This window comes from Danio aesculapii, chromosome 5 (assembly GCF_903798145.1).
Source record: "Danio aesculapii chromosome 5, fDanAes4.1, whole genome shotgun sequence".
Taxonomy (NCBI): domain Eukaryota; kingdom Metazoa; phylum Chordata; class Actinopteri; order Cypriniformes; family Danionidae; genus Danio; species Danio aesculapii.
This window is the reverse complement of record NC_079439.1, coordinates 42,088,893-42,108,694: the sequence shown is the minus strand read 5'-3', so window position 1 is coordinate 42,108,694 and position 19,802 is coordinate 42,088,893. Positions and strand designations below refer to the sequence as shown.

The 19,802-nt window shown below is 40.0% G+C and overlaps 3 protein-coding genes across 3 annotated transcripts; all 3 read right to left on the bottom strand.

Moving 5' to 3' along the window:
- Positions 1-2,687: 2,687 nt before the first annotated feature.
- On the bottom strand, positions 2,688-3,535 carry LOC130229423 (C-X-C motif chemokine 11-6). The gene is made up of 4 exons (XM_056458219.1): positions 3,440-3,535; positions 3,223-3,349; positions 3,037-3,126; positions 2,688-2,927 (listed from the first exon to the last, which is right to left on the bottom strand). Exons 1-4 carry the CDS (start codon positions 3,495-3,497, stop codon positions 2,837-2,839), a joined length of 366 nt encoding a protein of 121 aa, XP_056314194.1. The 5' UTR covers positions 3,498-3,535; the 3' UTR covers positions 2,688-2,836.
- Positions 3,536-14,368: 10,833 nt separating this feature from the next.
- On the bottom strand, positions 14,369-15,276 carry LOC130229424 (C-X-C motif chemokine 11-6-like). Its single transcript, XM_056458220.1, has 4 exons — positions 15,181-15,276; positions 14,964-15,090; positions 14,778-14,867; positions 14,369-14,668 (listed from the first exon to the last, which is right to left on the bottom strand). Exons 1-4 carry the CDS (start codon positions 15,236-15,238, stop codon positions 14,578-14,580), a joined length of 366 nt encoding a protein of 121 aa, XP_056314195.1. The 5' UTR covers positions 15,239-15,276; the 3' UTR covers positions 14,369-14,577.
- Positions 15,277-18,641: 3,365 nt separating this feature from the next.
- On the bottom strand, positions 18,642-19,579 carry cxcl11.5 (chemokine (C-X-C motif) ligand 11, duplicate 5). Its single transcript, XM_056458221.1, has 4 exons — positions 19,511-19,579; positions 19,266-19,386; positions 19,090-19,176; positions 18,642-18,974 (listed from the first exon to the last, which is right to left on the bottom strand). The coding sequence occupies exons 1-4, from the start codon at positions 19,560-19,562 to the stop codon at positions 18,962-18,964; spliced, it is 273 nt and encodes a 90-aa protein (XP_056314196.1). The 5' UTR covers positions 19,563-19,579; the 3' UTR covers positions 18,642-18,961.
- Between the last annotated feature and the right edge of the window lie 223 nt (positions 19,580-19,802).

Genomic DNA, 19,802 nt, shown 5'->3' with positions numbered 1-19,802 from the left:
TCAGTTTTAGTACACAAGTCCCAATAATTTATAGTAAAGCCAGTAAGTAATAAGGAATATATATAAACAATCAGCTGTGTACTGCTTAAATACGTTAGGCTTTTGTGGTGGTAATTCTAGTTGTAATAATACAACAATAGTATTGTAGCGGCTTCCAATTGCCGCTATTGTTGGTAGAGTGAGCTAGTTTTTAACGCGTAAAGTCAGAGTCCATAGGCACATAGATGCAAATAAAAACGTCTTTATTTTCCAATCAACAGAATTACTTAATCACTTTTCCTTAATCTATATGCACATTTCTCTGTTACCTTAAGTTGAGTTGAGTTGAGTTACTTCACGTCACGTTAAGTTACGGTCAAAAACTGTGCTTCCTACCAACAATAGCGGCAATTGGAAGCCGCTACATAAAAGTCAAAAACTGTGCTTCCTACCAACGCTCCTTCCATGCAGTGAAGCCACAGTTATATAGTGTGGTACTGACACCTTGTGGCCAATCGCCAATTTACAATGTATGGCTCCTACAAGTATAAACAAATTTCCTAATACTGTACAAAGGTTTTTTACAAATTCATCATACCACACCGTATGTTGTTGCATTTTTTCCAATATTATATAGTTTTCCAATATTGGAGTCTAATTTCTTACAGTAATCTGTCAGAAATGTTTATCACACAGTGATAACGATATTGTGTGAATAATTGTAGAATTAGTACAAATATCATCCTTTTGGCTGTTGAACAAGAAATCAGCACTGATTTCTAGTCAGTTGTTAATGCCTGTCAGTACCCTTTTACTTGACACTGTTGTAGGCTACAGTACGTTGTCATTTAAAAGTCTGTACTTTTGATAAAGGTGTTTTATTGTAATCTGGAAATGCAGAAATGCAAGCCTGGTATAAACACTGGCATAAGCACAGCTGATTTTTCATGTCAGAAGCATAGCTGTTTTTGACAGTATGGGCCCTGATTGCTAAATAAACACTTAATTGCTTTGTTGTCTATTTAGGCTTACTGTTTATGACCGTGACTCTCATGTTCAAACTCTTCCGTTAATAAAGGATTTGCATCAGGGAAAATTAACAACAGTTTGCCCCCCAAAAGGAAAATTCTGTAATCATTTACTCACAATTTGCTTGTTCCAATTCCAGTTCGATTTGTTTAATCTCTTGAGCACATAAAAGTTAGGGGTTGGACAATGAAACTGAAATTGGCCAACTTATGCCATGATTACACTAGAGTTTGAGCATGCGAAATTCTGTTGTATAGTGCTATGAAAAGAGGCGGGATTAAATATTTTAAATTAGATATTTAAAAAAGCAAACGGTTGGTCCATATTTGAATTTTCTGTACAGAGAGGCCATGTTTTGATCTTCGATTGGTCTCACACATATGGGCAGTATTTATGATGCATGGATTTCAAATACGTATTTTAAATACAAAATAGTATTTTGTCATTTGTATTTAATTGGGTGAAAATCACAATAATAATAACAATGAAAATCTTGTATTTTTAAAATACTGTAAAATATTTTGTATAAATTCTACATGATGACTTCATAAAAATGCGGCCTCACATTGATGCTTTCTCAAATTTGTTTTCACAAATAATAGTTTTAGATGGATTGCTAATGTAGATTCTAAGAAAATAAGACAAACGATATACAAATAAGACCTGCAGTGCCGATTCCTACAAAACTTATCTGTTTCAAATGCCAGTAGCTGATCTGCAGGTGCTCTTTGTAGTTAATGAAGAGGAAAGATGTTAAAGTGGCACAATGCCGTACATGAGACACAAATATTTAATAATACTACAGTCTGGTCAAAAACTCCAGACTCCTGTTACACAGCAGCAGGACGTATATGAAGAGTTTATTTGCAAAAACAGATTTTTTTAGAGATATCATTACTAACATGTTAGTAGTTTTCAGTAATCATGTTTTAATATTAAGTACGAAATTGATTTCAATTGCAAAAAAGTAGATTAGTTTTTTTTTAAATATGTGAACAAAAAAAATCAAATGAGGGCAGTATGGTGGCTCAGTGGCTAGCACTGTCACCTCACAGCAAGATGGTTGCTGGTTAGAGTTGGGCTAGTTGTCATTTCTGCGTGGAGCTTGCATGTTCTCTCCATGTTCGCGTGAGTTTGCTCTGGGTGCTCCAGTTTCCCACACAGAAAACTAAATTGTTCATAGTGAATGAGTGTGTACCCATGATAGTACCCAGTACTGGGTTGCAGCTGGAAGGGCTTCTGCTGTGTAAAACATATGCTGGATAAGTTGGTGGTTCGTTCCACTGTGGAAACCCCTGTTGAATAAAGGGACTAAAAACGGCTGAATATTAAAGAATGTTGGAAAACCAGTATGTAACCACTGACTTACATTTTATTTCTTTTTGCAATTAAATATAAAAGTTAATTTTCATTTTGGGGTCAACTTAATTTTTCAAAAAACCTTAATTTCAAAATGCTGTTTATAATATTAATGATAATGAAATAATGGAGTTTTGACCTTTCATTTTAGTGAAACCCACAGAACTGTTTGTTGTAAAGTCTTCATATCCTGTTTTTTTACTCCACCTATCAGAATACAAGAGCCACCGTGAAAGAAAGAGAGAGAGAGAGAGAGAAATTTCTATATAAAAGTTTTATTTGACAGTTGTGTGCAACAAAAGTACATTTAAACAGTAAATTCTAAAAATACATATGACACATTGTTCAGTTTCAAAACTCAGATAAAAATACAATTAAAATTAAATAATAATAATAATCCGCTTAAAGGCTTTTTTCCTCTAAATTGAGCTTGTTTTGGCATTGTATAAACACAGCAGACATGCTGGAATCATTTAAAGGCAGTCGGTGCTGATGTTGCTGAAGTCATGGAGCTCTTCACTGTGCCAGTTGTTGTACTGTGTGGCACAGACTGCTGCATCCTGCAAACACAAGAAACATTTCATTCATTATTTTAGTTATTAGCCTGTTTTATGTATGGTGAATGTATCTGTGAAGCATACATAAATATACTGAAGTAGAAGTTCTCACCTTTTCCCAATAGCCTTTAAGACGACATTTTGGGTGAATTTTGACTCTGGATTCAAGCATTTCTGTCCTGCACCGTTTTTCAGAGTCACACTGTGAAAGATCAAAAGTGATGCAGATATTACATGAAGCTGATCAACTTAACTGAAAATGAAATCACTTAATACTAAAGTTCTGCTATAAACTTACACAATCTCATGTTTGTTGCAAGATGGACTCGGAGGGAAGATTTCCACCTTCTCAAGATTCTTCATTAAAACCATGTTTAGACCTTTGTCAACACAGAAGCACCTGGCTCTTGAAGATCTGTCCTGACCTGGAAAACAGATGTCCTATTTAACTTCAAAACCTCAGCATGAGCAAAGATACATGTGCTGAATGATCCTGATGTGTTTCTGAAACTCACCGTTCACCTCTCCAGCGATCAGGCAGGCCAGAAGAAGAAAAGCCGCAAGAGTCTTCATGGTCTTCTTGTTCTTGTTCTGGATGAACTGAGCTTGTCTGGGTCAGTCAGATTATGACTGAAGAACTGAAGACGCTCACTTAAATACTGGAGCATCAGGGGCTTCCCTTCAGTTTTACTTCCCATTTGTGCTCCAACTTCCTCTGCTTGTTCTCTTATTATTATGATTTCTCAGAAACATCGACCTGAACCTTCTTGAAGAGAAGATACATGATTTAGGGCACCCTGAGCTGTAAATTCCCTGAATGCACTGAAATCTTCTTGTAAATTTTGCTTTAGAGGAACCTATCATAGGCCAAAGTTTAGTGGAAAACATGCATCCATATAATAATAATATCTAGCTATTAGGATACTCAGTGGATCGATTGCAATAAGACTCGCAAACAAGTTTGTCATATATATACTATATACTCATACATTACACATATATACACAATGAACATACAATTTTGCAGGCAGTTCTAGCATAAAATTCTAGACACAGGCAATTTTGGATGTTTTCAATACTGCTTTATTAAGAAAATAACGCAAATGGTCAGAAAATTATTTTGAGTAGAATAAATTATGATTTATAAGCAAATAGAATAACGATTAAACATATCCCTCTGTGAAAACTTGAAAATGTGTGAATAAAACTGTAAAATTTGGTGTATAAGTGAAGTATTGTGTATGTGTAAAGTATTGTGTTGAAGTGGATATTTATGAAAACTCTTTTTGTGAAATGGGCTTTAAAAGTATTTACTGTAATTAAAATCACACTGTAAATATGGGTCAAAAGGAACAAACTCAACTGCTCAGTTACAGTTTTAAATTAGATTTCTAATCCAACATTATCTGTCCATATTTATTCAGCATTTATAAAAGGCATTTAAAGTAATATTTTGCATGGTTTCTTTCCATCAATCTGAAAAAAGCCTTGTAGCAACCCATAATGTAATAGCTACGTGTAATAACTGGTTGTCACTGTTGCCTCACAGCAAGAAGGTCGCTTGTTTGAGTTCCAGTTGGGTCAGCATTTTTGTGTGGAATTTGCATGTTCTCCCCGTGTTGACGTGGGTTTCCTCTGGGTGCTCCGATTTCTCCCACAGTCCAAAGACATGCGCTACAGGTGAATTGAATAAAGTAAATTGGCCGTAGTGTATGCGTGTGTGTGTGTGAGAATGAGTGTGTATGGGTGTTTCCCAGTACTGGGTTGCGACTGGAAGGGCATCCGCTGCGTAAAACATATGCTGGAATAGTTGGCGGTTCATTCCACTGTGGAGACCTCTGCTAAATCAGAGACTAAGCCGAAAGAAAATGAATGCATGAATTAACATGCTCATCTAGTAAGCATCATGCAAGCAACATTCTGTTGGGGTGCTTGAAGGAGAAATCCCTCATTGAGTTTAGTATAGTGTCAAATTGTTATTTGGAAGTGGTGAAGGTGATTTGTGATTGATGCCCTGAGACAATGAATGCCTCAGACCTGTTTAAATAATGACTTTATACAAGGATATCCCTTTTAGGGTCTTTAAATAGATGTCTATAGAGCTTGTTGGTAGGGAGCTCAAAACTTGTTGCCAGGTATCCTCCAAGAAGATGCTTTAGACTAATAATAAAAACACCCCATGTCTCTGTGCCATTCTGTTCCAAAGATATCACCGCTTTTATAATGGCTGCCTATTTGGTTTGCTTTGCTAGGGTGACCTAAATGGTTGCTAGGGCATGGCTTGAGAGCTTCATGATGATCCAAAGACACTGATTGTTTGTCTGATTCACATAAACACACCCCCACGTCTCTCTGACATTGCTGTATAATGACAACATTCACTGGCATTAGTAATGGTGGACTGTGGGATCTATTTACCAGTGTTGGACAGTAGCATGATTCATTCCTACACCTTGTTAATTTGTTCATATTTAGTCATTTATTAATTTGTAAAATGTGGAAAGGAATTAATTACTTATCAGAGATAGTGCTTAAACAATGTCCATGAAATATTTTATTTCCCACCTGCATATCACAGTAAGAAATGCAAAATCAATGACAAAGAAATAACAATCCAAAATTAAACGGTGAGACTGTGAGGATTTGGTAAAAGAAACTATAATGATTAAGTACATGGAAAAAAATGTAACTCTGCAAAACAGAACACAAAGCCACAGATGTTGAAAATGAATTATCACACATTGTTTTAAATTATTTTTGGTATTATCCTATGATCTGAGATTACATTATACTTTGGCACAGTGTTTTTATAATGTAAGACATTTCTCATACAATAACCTATTGTTTTTAATGAATTCATTACAAAAAATATTCTTTTCTAAATCATGAAATACATTATTACATAAAGAGCTCAAGTCTATTACATTATGAACTTTTCATTACAATTATAATTTAGCACTCCCACAGTCCAAAGACATGCGCTACAGGTGAATTGAATAAACTAAACTGGCCATAGTGTATGTGTGTGAATCAGTGTGTATGGGTGTTTCCCAGTGTTGGGTTGCAGCTGGAAGGGCATCCGCTGCGTAAAACATATGCTGGATAAGTTGGCGGTTCATTCCGCTGTGGCGACCCCGGATTAATAAAGGGACTAAGCCGAAAAGAAAATGAATGAATATTACCATATGATCTGTGATTACGTTATAAGTTGGCACAGTGTTTTTAAAATGGAAGACATTTATAATTTAATACGTATTAGATTATTTTCAGTTTTTACAGCACATGCAGTTATGACATTATGAGTTGCTTCAAGCCTTTTGTGAAAAACCAAAACTGTTAAATCTTGCCAAAATTGACTGGTGCGTGTCTACAGCGTCTCACTTTACAAGGTTAACTGATTGATTTCTGTAATTTTTATTGGTCATATTTTTAGAGTTTTTAAACATCACACAAATTTTCTGCACACATTATTAAAGCAAGAGAGAACATGTGCAATAAGCATAATATAGCCATTTGCCACCTTTTATGAAACAATGGAACCTCACTCTCTGAAAAGAACTGAAACTAAATTTTAGTACCCAGATCAGAGAGATCTTCAAAAGTGGTTGAGATCAGCTGGATTTGCTGGTTTTATTGTAAATGTTGGATTTATTTAGCAAAGCCATTAAGAAACCACAAACTAGGATGTGGGGCCAAGCGAGTGCTTTTCTGTGGAAGAAGGTCAAATCATTTTCACTTCCTCTTTATTTTCATAAGCCACTGTAATCAGTGTAAAATTGAAATGTTTACATGAATTTTGGTCATGAACGTGTGAGAGTAATGTGTCCAGTATGAATTATTCTGTCATTTTAGTTCAATTCAATTCAATTCACCTTTATTTGTATAGTGCTTTTACAATGCAGATTGTGTCAAAGCAGCTTCACATAGAAGATCATAGTAAATTGAAACAATGTCAGTCCAGTTTTAAACACTTCTGGGTCACGTTTATTTGATGAGTGTGTTTATTTTTGATAATTTACCAAACATTTTGGAATTATGGTTCAAACTTTACAATAAGTTTCCATCATGTATTTACTAACATAAACTAGTTATGAATATCATGTGCACCTCAACTCTGTTGTTTCCACCAAAACTGTTCATCGGGAGCTCTACGAGGTCAATATATATGGCCGGGCTGCTTTAAGCAAACCTCTGGTCACTTGTGCCAATTGTGCCATCAGTTTCAATGGTGCCAGCAGCAAATATCTTGGGCTGTGGACAATGGTGAAACATGTATTGTTCTCTGATGAGTCCACCTTCACTGTCTTTCCTACATCTGGGAGAGTTATGATGTGGAAAAGCTCAAAAGAAGCATCCCACCCAAACTGTTGCATGCCCAGAGTGAAGCATGGGGAAAAAATCAGTTTTTTGGGCTGCAATATTAGGGCATTTCCTAGGTCCAATACTTGTGCAAGATGGGCACGTCACTGGTGGATCATGTGCACCCACTAGGTCAATGTCCTAAAGGCAATGTCGTGTATCAGGATGATAATGTATCAACACACACAGCAAAACGGGGGACAGGGTGCACTGTAAAAAAAATTTAGTTTCAACTTAAAATTTAAAAAAAAAAAAGTAAGTGTCAGTGCGGACAGAGTTGAGGATCCACGTGCAGTTTATTAAACACAGAATGGTCAGGCAGGCAATGGTCAAACAGGTACAAACAGTATCATAGGGGAATCCAGAAGCATCAAAGTCACAGGTAAAGAGGTCAATACAGATGGCAAAAATCAATATCAACGGTAAAAAACAAAGAAATGCTTCATGGTTACAGACTAACAAGACTCTGTCATGGATTGGTCAGGCTCTCACGACCCCCACTCACGAAGATCACCATCACCTGACTTCTAATGAGCACACAGCTGCATCACATTCACGAGCACCAGATAAAAGCACAGCACTCCAGTCGCTCATTGTCCGGGCTCGTCTCGACGAAAGCGGACAACTGAGCGACCACTCAGCGTAGTCATCCTCAGCTAAACAAACGATTTACTTACCTGTTCTCTTTGTATTCCTCCTAGTCTTCCTGGTCCTCCCGAATCGTCCTGTCTTCCAGTCCTTCCAAGTCTGTGTCATCCTCTGTCAGCTGTATCTGGTGTGTGCTGTCCATCCTCGTGTATTCCTGTTACCCAGCCACGGAGGAAAAGACCCCAACATCATTCCTGATCCTCCTGGCTATCCTTCATGTGCTCCTTGTTGTCATTCAATAAACACCCTAACGTTTCCTTACCTCTGTCTCCTGTCCGCTTCATAACAGAAGCCCGGACCCATAACGACGACAACATGAGCACCCTCGATCACTTTCAAGAGCTGGTGGACCAGTTGAAGCGGATTCTACAGCCACCAGCTCCACTTTCCAACGCACCACCAGCACCGAGCACTTCCGCCTCCACAGTTTCTTCTTCGGCCCTTCCTTCCAGTCCCATGGCCCGACCAGCGCCCTACTCAGGCGGAGCGGGGGAGTGCAATGGTTTTCTGTTACAATGTTCCCTCATATTCGAAATGCAACCTTCTCTATATCCCACAGATAAGTCAAAGATCGCCTACATCGTATCACTACTCTCTGGACCTGCACTTAAATGGGCTGAGACGATCTGGAACCAAGCCGGGCCGGTCATGAATTCCATCACTACCTTCACGGAGTATTTCAAAGAGGTGTTTGGACGTTCTGATGGGGAAGTAGCCGCTGGAGAGCAGCTGTATCATCTAAAGCAAGGTACTCTATCTACACAGGAATATGCTCTCCGGTTTCGCACTCTAGCAGCTGCAAGTGGATGGAATGAGAGATCGTTGTTGACCACGTACCGGCTCGGCTTGGAACCCACTCTCCGAATCCAGCTGGCCACATTAGATGATACAATGGGTCTGGAGAGATTCATCCAACATTCTCTCCGATGTTCCGATCGTCTCCGTTCCTATCAACAGGACACCATCACCCCCTCGTCTGCACTCCTCCAATCGCCTGAGTCAACAGCCTCTCCAGAACCAGAACCCATGATAATAGAGTCTGGAAGACTGACATCAGCGGAACGACAGAGGAGGCTGACCCGGGGTCTGTGTCTATACTGCGGTGTCAGTGGACACACCCGTATGGAGTGTCCCCTTCGTCCCATTCGGACTTCAGTGAGTGTATTCAGTACGAATATTGAACAATGTAAACCACTTACTACCACCGTACAAATAACTACTGCCTCTATTTCTCTCCTTGTCACAGCCCTCATCGACTCCGGGGTCAGCAGGGAACTTCATCTCCCAATCCCTCTGTCGTCAACTCCACCTCCGTACTGAGGCGTCCTCGCATATATACCAGATACAACCGATAACCCAGTGCACTCGATCTTCGACCCGTATCCATCGACAATGCGAAGACATCCTTCTTCAAGTGGGGCTGTTACATCAAGAGAGGATTCAATTTCTGGTTCTGGAGGGTGCAAATATGGACATCATTCTAGGGCGCCCGTGGCTGGTGAAGCACGATCCCATCATCTCTTGGGGCACAGGAGAGATAAAGAAATGGGGATCTGGATGTACACCTACCTGTTTTCCAAATCTCCCTCTTCAAGGTCGGAACCCCATTTCTTTGTTTGCAACATCGGTCGAGAGCCCTCCTGAGAAGCAGTCTATCCACATTCCTAAGGAGTACAGCTCCTTTCATGATGTCTTCTGCCCCAAGAGAGCTTCCCAGCTACCGCCGCATCGGCCATGGGACTGCGCGATCGACCTAGTTCCAGATGCCCAGTTGCCAAGAGGTAGGATCTACCCGCTCTCGCTTCCAGAGAATCAGGCAATGGAAGATTACATAAGGGAGGCTCTGAGTCAGGGGGTACATACGTCACTCAAAATCACCAGCCGCCTCAAGCTTCTTCTTTGTGGCCAAGAAGGACGGAGGGCTGCGTCCATGCATCGACTACAGGGTCCTAAATAACGGTACAGTAAAATACCGATATCCCCTTCCTCTGGTACCAGCCGCGTTGGAACAGCTCCGAGAAGCTAAAGTCTTCACTAAATTGGACCTCCGCAGCGCGTATAATCTGATAAGAATACGTGAGGGGGACCAATGGAAGACAGCATTCGTGACCCCTACTGGCCACTATGAATATGAGGTCATGCCTTACGGTCTGGTCAACGCCCCCTCCGTATTCCAAAACTTCATTCATGAAGTCCTCCGGGAGTTTCTTCACCACTTTGTAATAGTGTACATAGATGACATCCTCATTTACTCCCGGAGTGAGGCCGAACATCGCCAACACGTTGCGGAGGTCCTACACACATTGAGAGAACATCACCTCTACCTCAAAGCGGAGAAATGCTCATTCCACCAGAAGTCGATTCATTTCTTGGGATACATCATTGATCAAACCGGTATACGTATGGATGGGAAGAAAATTGAGGCTGTTCTATCCTGGTCAGAACCCACTTCCATTAAGGAGCTCCAGAGGTTTCTTGGGTTTGCTAACTTTTATAGACGGTTTATCAAGGACTACAGCAGGATTACATCACCTCTCACTAATCTCCTCAAGGGTAAACCCAAAGGACTGGAGTGGACCAAAGAAGCAGCCGCAGCCTTCCGCCTTCTTAAGAAGGAGTTCACAAGGGCCCCACTCCTGACTCATCCTGACCCAAATCTTCCTTTCGTGGTGGAAGTGGACGCATCCACCACCGGCGTCGGGGCAGTATTATCTCAACATCATGATACACCGCCCCGACTGCATCCCTGTGCCTATTTCTCTCGGAAGTTGAGCCCGGCGGAGCAGAATTACAGCATAGGAGACAGGGAGCTGCTAGCAATCAAGCTAGCCTTGGAGGAGTGGCGTCACTGGTTGGAGGGAGCCAAACATCCGTTCCAGGTGATCACAGATCACAAAAACCTCCAATATATCAAAGAGGCCAAGAGACTATGTCCACGTCAAGCCAGATGGTCACTTTTCTTCTCACGTTTTGATTTCTCCATTTCCTATCGTCCAGGACCCAAGAATCTAAGAGCAGACGCTCTCTCTCGTTTACACGAGCATCACGATCATGAAGAACTCCCAACGAAGATTCTTCCCGAACACATCTCCATTTGTCCGATCACCTGGAACGCTCCTCCAGTCGTTGCCACTCCGGAAGCCCCTGCTCCGCCGGGATGCCCTCCTCATCGGCAGTTCATACCACCTGAACACCGGGTAGATCTGATCCACTCCTTACATACCTCGCTAGGCACTGGACATCCAGGGATCAACAATACTCTCTCGCTAGTATCCCAACGATTCTGGTGGCCAAACATGGCAAGGGATGTGAGGCAATATGTTCAGGGCTGTAAGGACTGTGCCCAATCCAAGAGCCCACGTCATCTACCCGCTGGAAAGCTCCATCCCTTGCCGATTCCGAACCGTCCCTGGTCACACCTAGGAGTGGACTTTATCACTGATCTCCCTTCGTCAGAAGGTAATACCTGTATTCTAGTCATAGTAGATAGATTCTCAAAGTTTGTCAAACTAATCCCTCTGAAAGGTCTTCCCACAGCCTTTGAAACAGCCGACAATATCTTTAATCAAGTCTTCAGGTCATTTGGTATTCCAGAAGATATTGTGTCGGACAGAGGTCCACAGTTCATCTCACGTCTATGGAAAGCCTTCTTCAAGCTCCTAGGTGTGGCCGTCAGCCTCTCTTCTGGATATCATCCCCAAACCAACGGGCAGACAGAGAGGAAGATTCAGGAGGTGGGACGGTTCCTGAGGACCTTCTGCAGTGGTCACCAGAGCTCCTGGAGCCAGTATTTGGGCTGGGCAGAATATGCCCAAAATTCACTGCGGCAACCCTCCACCGGACTCACGCCATTCCAGTGCGTCCTGGGCTTCCAACCACCGCTCTTTCCCTGGGATGGCGAACCATCTGATGTCCCCGCAGTGGATCACTGGTTCCGGGAGAGCGAGAGAGTCTGGGACGAGGCTCATCAACATCTGCAGAGGGCAGTCCGTCGAAGCAAGGTAACCGCCGATAGAAGAAGGTCTGAAGAACCCAGATACACACCCGGACAAAAGGTGTGGCTATCCACCCGGGACATACGCATGCGACTGCCCTCTCGCAAGTTAAGTCCCCGATTTGTTGGTCCCTTCACCATCGTGGAACAGGTTAACCCCGTCACCTACAAACTACAATTACCCTCTCACTACCGTATTCACCCTACATTCCACGTATCACTCCTGAAACCCTATCACGATCCTGTTCTTCCCTCCACAGAGCCTGACCACGAAGAGGAACCCCCTCCTCCACTGCTCCTAGAAGAAGGAGCCGTCTACGCAGTGAAGGAGATCTTGCGTTCCCGACGTCGTGGTGGCCAGTTGGAGTACCTGGTGGACTGGGAAGGGTACGGCCCCGAAGAAAGGACATGGGTTCCCAGAGCTGATATTCTCGATCCTAGTCTCATGGTGGAGTTTCATGAGAGCCACCCTGAGTTCCCAGCGCCTAGAGGCAGAGGGAGACCACCACGGCGTCGGAGGTGTCGGCCCTCAGGAGCGGGCCCTGGGGAGGGGGGTACTGTCATGGATTGGTCAGGCTCTCACGACCCCCACTCACGAAGATCACCATCACCTGACTTCTAATGAGCACACAGCTGCATCACATTCACGAGCACCAGATAAAAGCACAGCACTCCAGTCGCTCATTGTCCGGGCTCGTCTCGACGAAAGCGGACAACTGAGCGACCACTCAGCGTAGTCATCCTCAGCTAAACAAACGATTTACTTACCTGTTCTCTTTGTATTCCTCCTAGTCTTCCTGGTCCTCCCGAATCGTCCTGTCTTCCAGTCCTTCCAAGTCTGTGTCATCCTCTGTCAGCTGTATCTGGTGTGTGCTGTCCATCCTCGTGTATTCCTGTTACCCAGCCACGGAGGAAAAGACCCCAACATCATTCCTGATCCTCCTGGCTATCCTTCATGTGCTCCTTGTTGTCATTCAATAAACACCCTAACGTTTCCTTACCTCTGTCTCCTGTCCGCTTCATAACAGACTCAGCCCAAAAGTGTGTGCTGTGTTTATAGTCCTTGTAATCAGAGAGAATGATCTTCACCTGTGTATATGTGTATGTGTGTGTATCAGTCCAGATAGTTCACAGCTGTAGCAGGAGTTGATTGGTGAAAAGCATCTTGGTAGATGTAGTTCATATGGTTGCAGATGTATAGTTCTCCAGCGATCTGCATAGGTTAGATTGCAGGTGATTGTGACAGAGCCTCATACACTGCAACCAATTCTGTTTATTCAATTCACTTACACCACATGTCTTTTGGGGAAACCGGAGCACCCAGAGGAAACCCAACCTAACACGGGGAGAGCATGCAAATTCCAGATGCCAACTGGCCCAGCCGGGACTCAAACCAGTGACCTTCTTGCAGTGAGGAGCCACCATGGACCATGTTCATTTTCTGGACCATAGTTTATTTAAACCAAATAATACAAATAATAATAAAAAAGAATACGAATAATACTAAAAACAGGTTTTTGAAGTCTGCAAATACAAATTTGACAAAAGAAGCAGGTGTCTGAGAAGAACCTCAGACAAACACACACTACAAAAAAAAGGTTCAGCCAAGTAAAACTTTGATATATAAGTTAGGTCAACACATTCAATCCAGATAAGTTAACATAACTCAAAATAATAAGTTGTCATAACTAATTGGCACAATCATTTTTACAGTGTGGTTTGATGAACATGAAAGTGAAGTTAAACATCTCCTGTGGCCTGCACAGTCTCCAGATCTGTATATTATAAAGCCACTTTGTGTTTTGGAGGAGCAAGTCAGGAAACATTTTCCTCCACCAACATCACTTACTGACTTGGCCGCTATTCGGCAAGAATAATGGCTCAAAATCCCTCTGGCCACTGCGCAGAACTTGTTTTAGTCATTCCCAAGATGACGTCATGCTGTATTGACCACTAAAGGAGACCCTGCACCATACTAATGAGTTATTGTGGTCTAAAACCAGATGTTTCAGTTTCATTGCTCAACCCCTTTATATTAAAGAACGTTGGAAACGTGCAACCACTGACCTCCATAGTATTTCTTTTTTTCAAGTAAATGTAAAAGTAAATTTTCATTTTGGGGTCAACTTGTGAGATTGGAATATGGCTTGTATGCAAAATTCTTGTTAAGAACATTAGCTATTATCAAACTATTAATTTAAAATTTATTTTCAAAGTGTTGTTTACAGTATTAAAAATAATGAAAGCTGAAATATAATAATAATGTTGCTGAAATATAATAATAATATAATAACAATATAATAATAATAATGAAATAATGAAAGCTTGGAGTTTTGACCTTTCATTTTAGTGATACCCACAGAACTGTATTTTTTTATTCCACCTATCAGAATACAAGAGCCACCGTGAAAGAGAGAGGGAGAGAAAGAGAGAGAGAGAGTAATTTCTATATAAAAGTTTTATTTGACAGTTGTGTGCAACAAAAGTACATTTAAACAGTAAATTCTACAAATATGACACATTGTTCAGTTTCAAAACTCAGATAAAAATACAATTCAAATTAAATAATAATAATAATAATCAGCTTTAAGTTTTTTTTCCTCTAAATTGAGCTTGTTTTGGCATTGTATAAACACAGCAGACATGCTGGAATCATTTAAAGGCAGTCGGTGCTGATGTTGCTGAAGTCATGGAGCTCTTCACTGTGTCAGTTGTTGTACTGTGTGGCACAGACTGCTGCATCCTGCAAACACAAGAAACATTTCATTCATTATTTTAGTTATTAGCCTGTTTTATGTATGGTGAATGTATCCGTGAAGCATACATAAATATACTGAAGTAGAAGTTCTCACCTTTTCCCAATAGCCTTTAAGACGACATTTTGGGTGAATTTTGACTCTGGATTCAAGCATTTCTGTCCTGCACCGTTTTTCAGAGTCACACTGTGAAAGATCAAAAGTGATGCAGATATTACATGAAGCTGATCAACTTAACTGAAACTGAAATCACTTTATACTAAAGTTCTGCTATAAACTTACACAATCTCATGTTTGTTGCAAGATGGACTCGGAGGGAATATTTCCACCTTCTCAAGATTCTTCATTAAAACCATGTTTAGACCTTTGTCAACACAGAAGCACCTGGCTCTTGAAGATCTGTCCTGACCTGGAAAACAGATGTCCTATTTAACTTCAAAACCTCAGCATGAGCAAAGATACATGTGCTGAATGATCCTGATGTGTTTCTGAAACTCACCGTTCACCTCTCCAGCGATCAGGCAGGCCAGAAGAAGAAAAGCCGCAAGAGTCTTCATGGTCTTCTTGTTCTTGTTCTGGATGAACTGAGCTTGTCTGGGTCAGTCAGATTATGACTGAAGAACTGAAGACGCTCACTTAAATACTGGAGCATCAGGGGCTTCCCTTCAGTTTTACTTCCCATTTGTGCTCCAACTTCCTCTGCTTTTTCTCTACTTGAAGAGAAGCTATATGATTTAGCACCCTGAGCTGAACTTTCCCTGAATGAAGAAGAAAATGTTGCTTAATTGCACTGAAATCTTCTTGTTAATTTTGCTTCAGAGGAAACTTTCATAGGCCAAAGTTTAGTGAAAAACTTGCATCATTCATTCATTTTCTTTTCAGCTTAGTCTCTTTATTAATCAGGGGTCGCTACAGTTGAATGGACTGCCAATCCATCCACTATATGTTTTATGCAGCGGATGCCTTTCCAGCCACAACCCAACACTGGGAAACACCCATCCACTCTCATTCACACACATACACTACAGGCAATTTAGTTTATTCAATTCACCTGTACCGCATGTCTTTGGACTGTGGGGGAAACCGGAGCACCTGGAGGAAAACCACGCAAACACAGGGAGAACATGCAAACTCCATACAAAAATGCCGACTGACCCAGCCGAGGCTCAAACCAGCGACCTTCTTGCTGTGAGGCGATTGTGCTACCCACCGTGACGCCCAAACGTGCATCAAAATAATAATAATAACTAGTTAACATACTTCCCCAGTTGATTGATTACAATAAGAATAGCTGGTTTGACTCTGCTGGGTTTGTAAGTTTGTTTTACATATATAAATATATGACATATACATTTATCAGGGGTCGCCACAGCGGAATGAACCACCAACTATTCTAGCATATGTTTTAAGCAGCGGATGTCCTTCCAGATGGAACTTAGTATTAGAAAACACCCATACACTCATTCACACACACAATGGGCAATTTAGTTTATTCAATTCACCTGTAGCGCATGTCTTTGGACTGTGGGAGAAACCGGAGCACCCAGAGGAAACCCACACCAACACGGAGAGAACATGCAAACTCCACACAGAAATGCCAACTGACCCAGTCGGGATTCGAACTCAGACCTTTTTGTTGTGAGGCAACAGTGCTAACCACTGATTCACCATGCTGCCCAAAACTCCACCACTATCATCTGGATTTGCTGGTTTTATTGTAAATGTTGGATTTATTTAGCAAAGCCAATAAGAAACCACAAACTAGGATGTGGGGCCAAGCGAGTCCTTTTCTGTGGAAGAAGGTCAAATCATTTTCACTTCCTCTTTATTTTCATTAGCCACTGTAATCAGTGTAAAATTGAAATGTTTACATGAATTTTGGTCATAAACGTGTGTGAGTAATGTGTCAAGTATGAATTATTCTGTCATTTTAAACACTTCTGGGTCACGTTTACTTGATGAATCTGTTTATTTTGAATAATTTACCAAACATTTGGAATTATGGTTCACACTTTAACATTAACAAAGATTAAGATTTTAAATAAATACTATAACGATAACTAATGGAACCTTATTGTAAATTATGCTTAGTCAAAAATACATATGTAAATATCTACAGTATATATTTTTACTTAGTTTAATGACATCAGTCTTTGTCGATGATTCAATATGTCAGTGATGCAAATGTTCTAATAATAAATTCAACAATCAGAGTTCAAATGTTGAAATACCAAACAGTTTTCAGCGTAAACAAACAACATCACTTCACTTTTTACTAGAAAATCATCAAGCGTTTTCATTACCTGCTGTGCTGAAGTCACTGAATATCACAATCGTGCAGAGAGATGAAACTGAAAGAGAGACTGAAAGTCCTTTAGGGAAATCTGGAAATGCCCTTTCAACTGCTGCATCTTTAGAAAATACACAACACACAATAATACCTCACAGAAAGAAGGTCGCTGCTTCGAGTCCTGTCTGGACCATTTTGCATTTACGTGAGTTTGCATGTTCTCCCTGTGTTCGCGTGGGTTTCCTCCAGGTGCTCTGTTTGCGTAATGGACACTTGTTGGCCCAAATCCGTTAATTAAACCATGATTTTAAGTATAACCACAAGGCCCACATTTTGTTTTGTTGTGCAGTTCTCCTCAAATGCAAGAGATTAACATTTATATTCCTGTCTGTTTTGACACACAGAAGACAACATTATAGTTTACTGATCTACAAATGATGAGGAAAACTTTTTGATAGCTCTAATTTAATTTAATTAATTTAATATTTAATTACTACAATATCTATTTCTTAATAATGGTTAAAACTTTAGAAAAATTATATAATTCTTCAACCGCTACTGTCAGATGTCATCTTTTTTTCTTAGCTCAGTTGTCACTCAATAGTGTATTTGCACAGCTAGTGTTTTTCAGCCAATGATAAACCTCCGGTGAAAGCTTTATGTGAATATTTTCAATTTCATAAGGTTCTAATACAGCATAAATGTTGTAATGTAACTAAAATGCATTCAGTTACATAGACTTAAGCATTCATTTAATTGTTCAAGTGTAAAACGATATGAAAGATCGTGTAACCGCTAGCGCCATTGCACCAGAAACTCCATTAAAAATACTGTGCTAAAATAATATTTTAAAGACATGGCAGTGCTTCTTGTCTGGTCTGAGACCCACTTTATATCTATCAGGCAGTGAAGATCACAGATTTTTAAAGAAATCAAACCTTAAATGTGGCAAATTTAAAATGGAAAGACGCTCATTAAAAGCGCTGAGGCTGGCTGGCTGAAATTAACAGTTCATGTGCATTTACCCCATTGAATGTGCAAGAGTGTATAAAAGGATACATAAATGTTGCCTTAACTAATCAATTATAATAAGATACAATAATAAAAATAAGAGTTTCAGCTGCCAGATGCAGCCCTTAATAACTTTGATGAGTTTTGTTTCATAAGTGCTGGATCTAAACTTGGCAGAACAGAAGCCCTATATGAGGAATAATGTTCTTCAGTAAGATTTAGGGCAGAAGCCATATTCATGTTTTCTCTGCAATTTTATATTTATTTATTTTATTATGTGCATGTCAATTAAAAAAATACACTAGTTAGTTACATAATTATGAAGGTCCCTTTGTAATTAAAATCTTTTATCTATGAAAGGAAATAAGGGTGAAACATGATTGAATTATACAGCTGTTGTAATTCACTGGGTTGTTTAATGATTGTATTTCTTGCAAACAACATCATTATTCTTCATTGATCAGAATTGCTCAGTCTCCGAATCAGTTTATTCAGAAGTGCAGGCCTTCTGACAGCTGGGACTAGCTTACTAAGTGGTCCTTTTGATTTTCAAATTTGTCTTTTAAAAACTCTATGGTAAATATACCAAATAATCTCATCTTATATTCTCATACTGTACATAGTGTGTATATAAGTGTCAAAAATTAACAGACAGTTAATTTATAGGAGAATTTATTTTATTTGGCAACAAACTGCAACACAATTAGTCATCGTAAGTGGATTTTACAACAGTGCTGTATAGCAGTTTATTATTTCTATTAACAAATAAAACAGGAATATACACAATTAAATGTACAATGTGCTTAAAATACAAAGTTAGATTCATATATTAATAAGTAGAAAATTTTACAATAGTAAATACATCTCTTCTCTAGTCAAACTCATGTGATGTGTGTGGAGGTTTTACAGCATCTGGTTTCATAGGTTTCGGGATGTTCTTCAGTGACTTTATGAAAATACAGCAGTAACTGGTCATCTTCTACTGCTGGATCCTGAAAAGACCACAAACACTTCATAGGTAATTATTTGAGCTTTTATGTAATTTATTGATTTCAGGAATAGTCATAGGTGTTTATTAACAACAACAAAAAGTGTTAAAATACTAACATCTTCTCAAGAGCTCTCCTGATTAATTCCTGGGTGAATTTAGACTCTGGGTTTAAGCATTTCTGCTCTGAGCTCTTCATGGTCACACTGGAAATAAAGGAAAGATCAGCTAAATGTGTTAAAATAGCAGTATAAATGTGTAAATATCTCCATGTAATCATTGTTTTTGTCCTTACATGATCTCCTGTTTTCCACAAGAGGGACTTGGATGAATGATTTCAAACTTCTCAATGTTCCTCAGTAAAACCATGTCCAGGCCTTTACCGACACACAAGCACCTGTTAATCTTTTTTTGCCCTGGAAGAAAGATAAAGAATAATAATCTGCAGAACAGCATCATAAAAACTAATATTTATCAGAGATACAGGTGTTAAATAAAAGGTATTAAATTGTATTAAAGGTCCTAATAGGCAACACTCACCATATATTTGTGTAGCAAGCAGACAGACCAGAAAAAGTGCAGCAGTCTTCATTGTGTTGAAGGTTTTGGTGACAGTTTGAAGCCGTATAAACACTGAAGATGTTTCGCTGCTTATATATCAGCATCACACATGGGCACAGTTCCCAGTTACACTTTCACAGCAGTTTCAATTTCCCATTTCTTTGAAATGCTTTCACTCAAAGTTTTGGTTGTTTGTCAGTCTCGTTTGTTTCCTGATTGGTCATTAATTAATTATTAAATGGACTGGCTATTGAAGTATTATAATTGGTTG

Coding starts and splice junctions, on each gene's coding strand:
- LOC130229423 (XM_056458219.1), bottom strand. CDS start 3,497: ATGAAGACTCTTGCGGCTTTTCTTCTTCTGGCCTGCCTGATCGCTGGA. Junction 3,127..3,222: donor TGCAACAAACATGAGATTGT/GTAAGTTTATAG, acceptor GATCTTTCACAG/TGTGACTCTGAAAAACGGTG. Junction 2,928..3,036: donor TTAAAGGCTATTGGGAAAAG/GTGAGAACTTCT, acceptor TTGTGTTTGCAG/GATGCAGCAGTCTGTGCCAC.
- LOC130229424 (XM_056458220.1), bottom strand. CDS start 15,238: ATGAAGACTCTTGCGGCTTTTCTTCTTCTGGCCTGCCTGATCGCTGGA. Junction 14,868..14,963: donor TGCAACAAACATGAGATTGT/GTAAGTTTATAG, acceptor GATCTTTCACAG/TGTGACTCTGAAAAACGGTG. Junction 14,669..14,777: donor TTAAAGGCTATTGGGAAAAG/GTGAGAACTTCT, acceptor TTGTGTTTGCAG/GATGCAGCAGTCTGTGCCAC.
- cxcl11.5 (XM_056458221.1), bottom strand. CDS start 19,562: ATGAAGACTGCTGCACTTTTTCTGGTCTGTCTGCTTGCTACACAAATA. Junction 19,387..19,510: donor GCTTGCTACACAAATATATG/GTGAGTGTTGCC, acceptor TCTTTCTTCCAG/GGCAAAAAAAGATTAACAGG. Junction 19,177..19,265: donor TGTGGAAAACAGGAGATCAT/GTAAGGACAAAA, acceptor CTTTATTTCCAG/TGTGACCATGAAGAGCTCAG.